The following is an 11322-nucleotide window of genomic DNA, read 5'->3' on the forward strand; positions in this document are numbered from 1 at the left end:
GTGCAGAGGAAACCACTCCCTAGCAACCTTTTTGGACCAAAATAATTTTAAAAGTTTGTCTTTGGATCCCTGCATGGGAATGGAACTGCTTAGCCTCAGCTTTGTGAAAAGCACTGGCAACACTGGGCATAAAAACAAAGTGTTACAATGACCTTGAAGGAATTGACACCACATGAAGAGCTGCAGGATGCAGCCCAGTGCTCTGGGCACCCGCGTCCTGCCCTCACTGCCAGCAGTCATCTTACTCACAACACTCCAGGACGATGCCACTTGCTTGAAATCATTCTCTCCCTTGACAACCCATGAAATGTTAAGCAGAATACCTTTGGTGGCTGGCTCAGAGTGGAAAATTTAGAAATGTTAGTGACATCTGAGCAGCCTGAGCCAGTTCTGGGTCCTGTTTGCCTCTCTTCCTGCTTTTTAAGTCAGCCTCAGTAGAAAGCATCAGTGATGCTTTATATTTCTTTAATGTGCAACCCCTTTGACAGTGTTTGCAAGGGGAACTGGCAGGGTACTGTGAATGTAGGGAATCACAGTCTCTGAACCCCTGCACAAGCAGGGAAATGGAGCGCTGAGAGGTTCAGGCACAGACACTGAAGTGGTCAGGTGAGCAATTTTCCTTTCAAGTCGCTCAGTATTGTGAAATTAAATAATGGGACTCCAGTAGCAAGATGGATACCTTTCAATGCCTTGTCCTGGGGAGGGTGAACAACAGAGGTATCTCTACCCTGCTAAACAGAAGACAACCAGGGATCACACCCAGCCACGTGTCCACAGATCATCTGGACTCAGTTTTGGTCACCCACAAAGAGCTCTGTCCCAGAGCCTTCTGCTCCAGAGATGCCTGACAGTGAGCAGCAGAGCTGCAGGCCAGCAGGACAGCACACAGCCTCTGTCATTGAATAGTATGAGCCTAGTCTAGAAATCCCATCAGGACTGTATATATATATTGTTTTGCAATTCTGCACCAGCTATCTGCAGCACAAACTTCTGATTTTTGCTTTGAAATTTTCAGCAGCAAAGTAATAGAGGAAGGGGTCGAGGCAGCTGTTCATGGCAGCGAGGCAGAGAGTGACCACCAGTGCCTTGTGCAGGCTGGCCTGGCTGCAGCTGCTGTACAGCAGGTGGACAGTTCGCAGGATGTGGTACGGCAGGAAACAGATGAGGGAGAGGACGAGAGTGATGACAATGGTTAACAGTGCCTTCCTGTGACAGATTGTCCTCCTGCTCTGCTGAGCCCTGGACTTGAGCAGCGCTCTGATGGCAAAGACATAGCAGAACAAAATTGTGAAGAACGGCAGAATGAAGCCCACGACGAGGACAAAGCTGTTCATCATGAGGAGCCTGTGCGTGCTGGAGGGGTGGAGGTCCAAGCATTTGTCTGGGTTGATGTAGCCAGCGATTCCCTTGTTTAACAGAGGGCTGGCAGCTGCCAGCACGAAGATCCATATGGCCACACAGGTAATCCTGGCACACTTCGTGTTGGTCACTTGTCCGTGTTTGAATGGGTGGACAATGGCTACGAAACGAACCACGCTGAGCACAGTGAGGAAATAAATGCTGCAGTACATATTCATGTACAAGGTGTAAGTCATGATCCTGCAGAGGATGTCACCAAATATCCAACGTGATCCCAAGAGGAAATATGAGGCCCGAAAGGGCAAAGTGACCACAAACATGAGGTCTGAAATAGCCAAGTTCTGCATGTAAATGTTTACCGAGGTCCTTTGAGAAGTCTGGAAGAAAATATAAATAGAGAGGCTGTTTCCAACAGCACCAGGGAAGAAGATAAAGAGATACACAATGGGATAAATTACTTGTTTGAAGCTGTCAGTTGTACAGTTGGAGAAGCTGTTAGTGAAGCTGCCATCTTCTGCCACCTTGGAAATGTTCATAGTCTGAGCCAGTGTCTCCATTTTTCTGCTAAAGGGAAAAGAAGTGGTGTGAGTGCTGGGTTATAGGCTGGGCAGGGAGTTTGGCTATTTGGGACTGTTTCACTGAGGGTGGGAATTGCAAGATGCAGATGACAGTGGGAAGTAAGGGTTCATTAATGAGTAATTACTTGTGATGTCCCAGTAAATACACATCTCAAGACACAAAGCCCCAAGTAAGCTCTAATGAGTTTCAGTACTACAGCAGCTGGTTGTGTTCTCAGCCTGTAAAAGCGCTGCTTTTAGAGGTGCTGTGTGTGTGTTTTAATGACAAGTCTCTGATCTTTGCTGTGCAAAACAAGCCAACTTGCTGTCAGCCATTTTGTGGCAGGGAAGTTTTGAGTTCCCAGTCACCTACCATGGAAACATCAAAACCTGATCAGAAAAGAAATCACTGTCCACTGCTAGGCCTGCATTTCAAATTAGGAATGAAAGCCAAAAGAACTGAATCTGCCTTTTGGAACCAGGGAAATTCTTCTGGTATGTTTTTGGCAGTATTTCCTGTGCAATACCAGACGTATTTTGATACATGTAAAAATTAAGGACATTTTGACCTTAAACACTGTGCAAACACTGTGCTAATTGTGCACAGTTCATTTTTTAACTCCCTCCTCCATGAACTGTATTTCTTCTTTCTTGTTAGCTTCTGGTGGCTTTCTATGTCTCTTTTTGTGAGGCCTTTGCTCCACGTGCCACTCCCTTAACCTCTTTTGTGCTCAGCTGTTCTGCACCAGACAGTCATCCACACACACTGCAGCTTCCAGGGCAGCCCACATTTGCAGCCCTAATGAAAATGGCCTCTGAGAAAATGGGTTGTGCTCACAAAGAGAGGCATTTTTCCTCCTGTGAGGCTATAACTCAATCAAATAAAATCAAAATCACCCACCACTAATACACTCTAAATAATATTTTTTTTCTCATTAATGTCTATTTATTTTCTGAACTCTTGATTTCTTATCTCAGCTGTCCTGCAGCTAGTAGTATTTTCAAAGGAAGGTGTCAGTATTGTTTCTTGTTTGACAGTGGGAGTAATTCCCTCTTTATATCTACCAATATATTCTAAAGATGGGGCACGGAAATGTTTAGCCTGAAAACCACAACTACATGGCATTTCCAGATGCATGGAAAAGAAGCTTTTAATTTGCCCCAGTGAGAGTGATAACATGCCCATGGTACACAACTGCATCCTATCTCTTATTCTGAACCTCACTGGCTTCACAATTTGAAACTAATTTATTTGTACAGGTGGAGCCTCCTTGGGGGTAAATTTGGCTTTACATTTGGGTACTTCAAACACCCAGCTACCCAGCGTGCTGTAAATGGGAGCTAATTTGCAAACTGAAGCCATGGTGTGGGAGGCTGAGCTATGTTCAGAGCAGGCTATGGTACCTCCAGGGTTGTGTCTCAGAGTCTGTCCGAGTCCGTTAAATATAGCAAACAGATGTGCCCCAGCAGGCATCTTTTCATCCAGCCCCACTGGGATGGGAAGCGTGGGAAGCACAACCCCAGGCTGGGCTCCCAAGGAGCACTTCATGGATATTGGGTCTCAGCAAAGCCCTGGACTGACTAAACACAAGCTCCTAAACTTAATCTCCTCCTCGTCGGAGATCCTCTTTCTTCACGAAGGAGATGGAAAACATATTCTTCTTCAAGACAAATCTTTAGCAATCAAAGGTCCCTTATTAAATCAAAATTTAATTGTTTTGGTTTTCTTTATGGAATAACTGTCTGATATACACATTTTCTGTATGAGATCAAAGACCAGCTTTTCTCCAAATGAATATGATTCCCCCAGTTTTCAGGGAAACAGTACAGCCTGAGGTTCACCAAAGGGAAGAGCCCTTCTGACTCTGTTTTCCTGGGGTCCAAGCATCCTTGCCTTTAGAAACCCCAAACACAAGAAAATATTAGTAAAGGGATCTGCCACTTGTTGAAGCATTCTTGTTGTGTGTGAAAGCTGTGAGGTAGATGAGTCAAATGAGGTTGAAGAACTTGGACTGTGGACAAATTCCACACCCTGCTCAATACTATGAGTGATTGCTTGTGTCCAGTGCTATCAGATGAAGGATGAGACTGGGGCAATGAATATTCAGTTGATGAAAAGCCCTTGGGTCCCTGCACCCTGGGAAGAGCACTACAAGCACAGGGTCTGAGGCACTTAGCTCAGGCTCCTCATATGAGGGTGTCTAGCCAACAACCACCATTTAAGCTGTTTTGTCCTCTAACTGCACAAATGCTCCTCAATTCTCTTTCCAGCTAGACTGAGACTAAAAGTAGAATAGTACAGGTGCAATTGAGAAAATTCATCATCCTTGGCCCTAGCAAGAAAATCAGTTCTCAGACTCATCTCCAAGTTATTCCAACACAAGTTTCAAGCTGTTATGGAATGTCCAAGAGAAAGAAACTGGAGACCAGTCAACTGAAAGCTCTTAAAGCACCATGGTGCCTGCACTCAGTACAGGGCCAACAATGACCCATGCACTTTTCATATGTAGATGCTCCTCTTAGCTGTGTCTTGACACACAGATCAATGTGGAAAGGAAGGTGAGGTGAAAGATATATTTTGGGTGGGACTACCTCAACCAGCCACAGAGGATAAGGGGAGAATTTTAGCCTTCCTTGAATCCAAGAACTGTTATTAGCCAGCAAAGGTTAGGAGATGGCTACTAGATATACAGAATTAATGATCTATCTAAGGACAGGCCATAAACTTCATTTTCAGCAAAAGTGTCCAGACAGTCTCCTGGGTCAGGAATGAAAAGGATGGGTCAGGGTGAGAGACTGGACCTATAGGAATTTTCTGTGTCTCCCAAAAGAAGGGAGATTTGCAGTAAGATCTAACAGCCCTCCAAAAAAAAAAAAAAAAAACCACAAAAAAAACCCAAACAAAACAAAAAAAAACCTTAGATAAAAGGACAAACTGAAATGGGATTCTCTCTTCAGTGGTACTGCAAGACTCCTCTGATAGAAATTCTGTAACAGGAGATTTTTTTCTATATACGAGTTTCACTGATGGAAGCTATCAAATGGAAGCAGCTGACACATGTCCTGAGGCTCTGACGATCTCCCTGGCATGAGAAAGAGAAAATCAGCTGAGAAAGAAAAAGGGAGCCTTTTCTGAAATAATTGCTACATGAGTAGATTAGATGTAGAGTTTGGATGGGTTTTTTATCTTTTCTTCATCTCTGTGAAATCTTTTAGAAATATTTACAGCTTGATTAGCAAGGATTTTATAAAGAAATATTTATCTTTCATTACAAATAACATCTATATTATAAATTATACATATTTATTATGAATATATATTTTTCCTTTTATCTTAGCCTGGCTTGAGTGCAATTTTAGGTAAGATGATAGCAGAAAGACATTCCTTGCCTAAGGTAAATTTTACATCCTTAACAAATGGATGAGTGTGCAAGACAGGTAGGGGGGTGATAGAGCAAAAGTACGAGGAGGTTTGTTTAATTGAAGGAGATACTAAACTAATAAAAATGTCCCAAACCTCTCATACTTTAAGCTCAGGATCCAACTGCCCACAAATCCAATAGACTGGTACATGCTATCTTGAATGTCTGAACAAAACCAAATCTTACATGTAATTCTGCACTGATCTCAAACCTGAAAAAGAGACAGAGCACCCATCAGGCTTGGCATGAGACCAAAATCCTGGTGCAAAGGAAAGCTCAGAGATCTGCAGGAGAAATGATAATCAATAGGAGCCTGTGTTGCCATGCTACCAGCTTTATGGTAATGATACTGTAGGATGCTCGGGTGGAGGAGTGGCACTGTGCAGGAGGGACTACATAACTCACAACACTGTAAAAATATTGTGGCTAAAGAGAATCACAACAGTGTTCTTGTAGGCAGACTCTAATAATACAAATATACTACTAGGAATGCACTACTGAGCTCCTTACCATGTTATGACAGTTGCCAGAGCACATTAAGTGAGGATAGGAAGACAGAAAGCAGGTAGCAATGGGAGGAGGTTTGGAGTGTCATTATAAAGATGCAATGCCGCAGCAGGATGAGACATTATCTCCATAAGCAACAACTTCCTGATTCCTAGAACAATTAGTCCTGCAAAAAAATCCACAACACAAGATGCCATTCTACCTTGGTATTCTACCTCTACAAGATGTCATCTGATCTTTAGTGCTGCGCAGGTTTTGGTGGAGGTAGGTCTGTACTGTTAATCACAGTAGAGCTGGGCTCAGCAGCACTGTGGGACAGAGAAGCAGTCCCAGAAGGAAGAAGCCTACATAAATTTGGGGGCTGTTTTTGAAAACAAACAGAAAATTCAACAAGCCTACATTCCAAAAGAAATATGCATTTTTAGAAATATTGAGCCCAATGTCTATCAGTAAAATAGTTACCAAGATTACTCTAAGGAAAAGATCTCCATTTGGAAAGCAGAAGTCTTGTCAATATGGGGAGAACAGGAAGGTCTGTATCATGACAGATCAAATACGGAGAGGAAACCAGGAGCATTAAAGAAAAAAAATAGTGAAGAGCTTCTAGTAAAGGATGTTCTAGGTTGACAGTAAGTTTTGTAAACCTACTGAAAGATGAAAAAGAACCACTTGGGAACTAGCAGGGGAGTTTGGTGGCAAAAGATCTCTTAGGAACAAAGTCATAGCAGGAATACTCAGGGAATTCACTTTTCCCTACCAAAGATGCTGGGATATTTTCAGAGCTGGTGCAGTAAAAAGGACAGAGGAGCCAGCTCCACTCAACAGATGTGGACAGGAAGTATTAAACCAACTAGATAAGTGAGAGTCCAAAAAGTAATTGAGACCAGATGGCACTCATATCAGTATCCCAAAGGATCTCAACCATGAGACTGCTGGCCAAGCCACGTAACCCACCATTGCAATCAGGCACTGTGCCAGGGCACTGATGTGTCATCAGTGCAGTTCTCATTTACCAGAAAGGCTTGATAAGGCTGCTCAAAGCTGTGAGCTCGTTATCAGTCCTGGGAGCTACTGACCACTAGGACCAATTTCCTCCTCTGGGACATTTTGGGGGCATCTGTAATGAAGAATGAAGGCACTGAGCTCATTGAAATGCCAGTCTGCTGAGAAAAAGTCATTATGTCTTCTGAAATGGGAGATCCTGTTTGGCTTACCCACTGAAGGGCTGTGATGACAATGGATGAAGGGGACCCAGTGGTCATTTTATACATACGTACAGATATAGCTATAGATACAGATACAGACATAGACATAGATATAGACATAGACATAGACATAGATATAGATATAGATATAGATATAGATATAGATATAGATGTACATATATCTGGCTGAGGGAGGAGATTTCCCCTCTACTTCACTCTTGTGAGACCCCACCTGAGCACTGCATTCAGCTCTGAAACCCTGACATAAGAACATGATGGAGATGGCCCAGAGCAGAACCATGAAGATGGCCAGAGGGCTGGAGCACATCTTCTGTGAAGACAGGCTGAGAGAAATGGGGCTGTTCATCCTGGAGAAGAGAAGACCCCAGAAAGACCTTAAAGCACATTCCAGTACCTAAAGGGGCCCTACAACAGAGCTTCAGAGAGATTTTCCACAAGGGCATGTGGTGATAGGACAAGGGGGAATGAAATCCCTGGCAGTGATCAAGGCCAAGTTGGATGGGGCTTTAAGCAACCTGGTCTAGTGGAAGGTGTCCTTGCCCATGGCAGGAGGCTTCAAATGAGATGATCTCTAAGATCCCTTCCCACCCAAACCATTCTATGATTCTATGATATGTGTGTATTTAGAGTTGCATTTGTCAAAGCCTTCAACATAGCTCTGCAACAAATGTTTCTTAAGTACCTAAGTTTCCAGAGAGCTGGAAGGCACATTTTTTTGTGGGCTGAAAGCTGGCTGAAGTGTAGGAAGCAAAGTGAGGGCTCAATAAATAAGCAATGGAGTCCTCTAGGGTTTGGCACTCATATTAGATTTATCCAGTGTCTCTAACAACAGTCTGGAGATGACAGTTCTCCACACTGGCAGATGCCATGCTGGAAGGGTGGCAGATGAGAATTAGTATATTTTAATGTAAGGTGATGCATACTGGGGAAAAATAATCTAAATTGTGCTTAATTATATTAATTTAAACTGGCTGTTGCATTCAGGAAGGGACACATGGCACTGGCATCATTGACCATTTGCTGAAGTCAGTTCTGCATTGGCTACAACAGCAGAAGAACCAAAACTGTGAGCAAAATGAGGGGCACCATCAAGTAGGGTATCACCTTGTATAAAATATTGATGCATTGCCATAGTGGACAGTGCTTGTCTGTACACTGAGAACAGAGATTATAGAGCTTGAGGACATGCAGAGAGAGGCAAGTAAAGTAGTCAGCAGCCCTGGACTACCCCTGTTCTTACATAGGGCAGTCAATCAAGTCACATGGCATCTCAGCAGAGAATGGGATAGATTTCTGTGCCATGCCTGGACAGAAGGACACAGTCCTTTTGAATATGTGTGGTGGAGGGGTGCTGCTGCTGAAGGGCTAAATATGAAACCACCACTGTCTCTAAAGGTGTAAATAAACTCTCCATTTCCAAACTGTTGATCTGAGATCTGCTGCTCTAAAATACCGCATTCAATATAACATGAAGAATGACAAAACAACTTCATTTTAATAAGATGTTCTCCATAAGCAAAGTTAAATAGGGAAATCAGGCTGTTCCATCAAAATATACTACTTTGCTATGTAAAGTGAGGAGCAGTTAGAACCTCTTGTATGATCTTTGCATCTATCACAGTAACCTTTTGTCTAAAGAGAACCCCAGACACCTGATTCTGTTTTTTATTTTCCAAATAGGAAGGCAATTATAATATTGCTGCTATAGAGGAGATAATTTGCATTTGCTATTGCACTTCCAAGAAAAACAGAAGTTCTCATGTTTTTTTAAAGTTCCCACTGGCTTTCTTGCTAATATTCACTTTGTGTTTCAGGAGCAGCATTACCAAGAATAAATGAAAAATATTGAAATATTTCGAATCAACACTAAGTTCATCAAAACATGGCATATTACTCACCTTTCTAAATGCAGAATAATAAAAAAACCCGAGAATCTGACATTTAACACCTTTTATTTTTAAAGTTCACCATAAGCCAACTACGTGGTTTTTATCTACTTAAAAAACAAGGCTCACTTAATCAGATCCACAACTTCATTGTTATCTTCCATCTGGCAAACAACCCTAGTTACATAAATCTACCCTTTTTTTCTGCCAAAAAAATTTCTCAACACCAGTTTTGTCATAGAGAATTATGGTCAACTATCACTGTTTCTGGCAAGAAATACCTTAACTGCAAATAATGAGAAAGAAAAGTACGTTGTATTTTAATCATTGCAACCATTTCATCTACAGCAGAGAAAGTAAACACACCTTGTCTTACCTCAGCTCATGGGCCTTCTGGTGTGTTCAGTATTTCCTCCTTCTGCTTGCTGTTGCTCACAGACTTCAGGATTTTTAATGGAAAAGAAACCCACAAAAACTTGATGCAAAACCCGAGTGCTACTAATGCAGAAGCCAAAGAAGAACCACAAACAGGGTAAAGGGAAGTAAATCCTGATTAAAATTTCTTACATATTCTTAAAAGAGAAATGTTGTCAGCTCAAGGAGTGGTGCTAGCAATCACAGGGCAGTCTTTAATTATTTTCATTCAATGAAAGAGGTTTTACAGCTACATGGTTTGTTGCGAAGCGTTCTGAATTTCTGTGTTTGGGCCCACACTTCTATATATGTGCTTTCATTAGTCAGAGTTGCTCAAAATATTAGTGAGATGCCCAAATAATCTTCCCATGAATCATGAAAGATGTTCTTGGAATTAGAGAGAGGATATTTGGTTTTGTTTACTTCCCAGAAAACATATAAATAACAAAATCGTTAACAGGCTTCTGGGACTTGGTGCATAATCTCATTCAATGCGTAATTCAAGGCTGAGTTAACAAGCTGGGGGGCTAATTTTCCTTGAATTTTTACAGGAACAGATAGAGCTCTGTTAGGCCATGAGCAAATGGCTGCAGTGAATGCTTTACCCCCTCTTTAGCTTCACCACTTCTTAGTGGAGCAATGCTGACTGCACAGATTGGTGCTTTGAGCCCACTGCTGTTGTAAAATAGGTTTTTATACACACTGGAGATGTAAGAGCTTGATTATTTCTGTTCTTGTATGTGCTGTCAGCACGTGCAGGTGGACCAGACATATCCAAGTGCTTTCTGGTTGCTGTGCTGTATTTCATATTGGCAGCAGGTCAGGAGTCCACAAATGGCTGCTTAGCACAGCAGATGAAGAGTCTCCAAAAAAACCCAACATTCTTGCCACCCACACTTGTAGTTATCTATACCCCAAAGTGCTTTGTATAAGGACTGTAATTTCTCCTCTATTTACCATTTGTACATGTCAACTTGAGAACAGCCAAAATAGTCCTTTGGGTGTGCTCCTCATGTGGGATCATGGTGGCAATGTGCAGTGGTTGCAAAGACTTGTGTCACCAGAGCTCACAAATCCCTATACTCACAAACAGCTCTGTGGGTCCTCTGTTTTAGCACGGGGCTGAAAAAGGACATAGAAAACTAGCTTAGCTAAGAACAAGACTAACTCTTTTGGTCTCCAAGGTGGCCACAAAAAGTGGTTTTTAATACTTGCCTTCATTTGAGGTGAGAGAGCAAAGTCAACTTAAAAAGCTTCCCAATAGAGATCCACATGAAGTGGATTTTCAAGGTGCAGCATGACAAAGAATTAGGACCCTCTTGAAACCACTGTTTGCCAACTCTTGTGGCACCTAAGCCCATGGATAAGTGTCCTCTTCCAGTTGTGGTTGTGCTGGCTGCTTTGGTTGCTGTCCCAGCTGTTTCCCTGTCTGCCAAGGTCTGCCTGCAGAGTGACTCCTGGGTGCTCCCTAACCCCACAGAGTCGTTGAGGCAGGTACTGTAGACACCTGGAACAGGATGTATCTTCTTACCCAGGTCACATGGACGCAGGGTGGAAATGATCCTGTCAGCATCTTTGTGGACAGAGTCCTTTGGGAAAGAGACAAGACATGCATCAGGGACTGAGGCCACATCAGCCAGCGAGACCACTGCCAAAAGGCAGCTCTGGCCTCAGTCTTCATTTGGGCAGTGCCCCAGTAACTCAGACTGCATCTTTTCTGCAACTGGCAGAGACTAATTTAGGCATTGCAGTAGCAGGCTGATGACATCCCCATCACAAGGCTTGTGGCGATAATCATTTTGGGACTGATAAGCAGGCTGTTCTCAGATACAGAATCAGAGGCTGAAACATGCAGAAAAGTTAAGACATTGATCACATTTTATTTTCCTGAGATATTTTGAGAACAACTTTTTCATCATGTGATATGACTATCTTCATTGCCTGGGTAATT

The 11322-nt window shown here is 42.7% G+C and overlaps 1 protein-coding gene across 2 annotated transcripts; it reads right to left on the minus strand.

Annotated features, from left to right (window-relative positions):
- Positions 1–893: 893 nt before the first annotated feature.
- CYSLTR2 (cysteinyl leukotriene receptor 2) lies at positions 894–9493 on the minus strand. 2 transcript variants are annotated; one of them, XM_053970786.1, is made up of 2 exons: positions 9334–9493; positions 894–1920 (listed from the first exon to the last, which is right to left on the minus strand). In XM_053970786.1, the coding sequence occupies exon 2, from the start codon at positions 1914–1916 to the stop codon at positions 972–974; it is 945 nt and encodes a 314-aa protein (XP_053826761.1). In that variant the 5' UTR covers positions 1917–1920; positions 9334–9493; the 3' UTR covers positions 894–971. The 2 variants fall into 2 exon arrangements, with proteins under 2 accessions (XP_053826761.1, XP_053826762.1); XM_053970787.1 differs by having other exon boundaries at positions 894–1923.
- Between the last annotated feature and the right edge of the window lie 1829 nt (positions 9494–11322).

Source organism: Vidua macroura, chromosome 2, assembly GCF_024509145.1.
Source record: "Vidua macroura isolate BioBank_ID:100142 chromosome 2, ASM2450914v1, whole genome shotgun sequence".
In the NCBI taxonomy this organism is placed as follows: domain Eukaryota; kingdom Metazoa; phylum Chordata; class Aves; order Passeriformes; family Viduidae; genus Vidua; species Vidua macroura.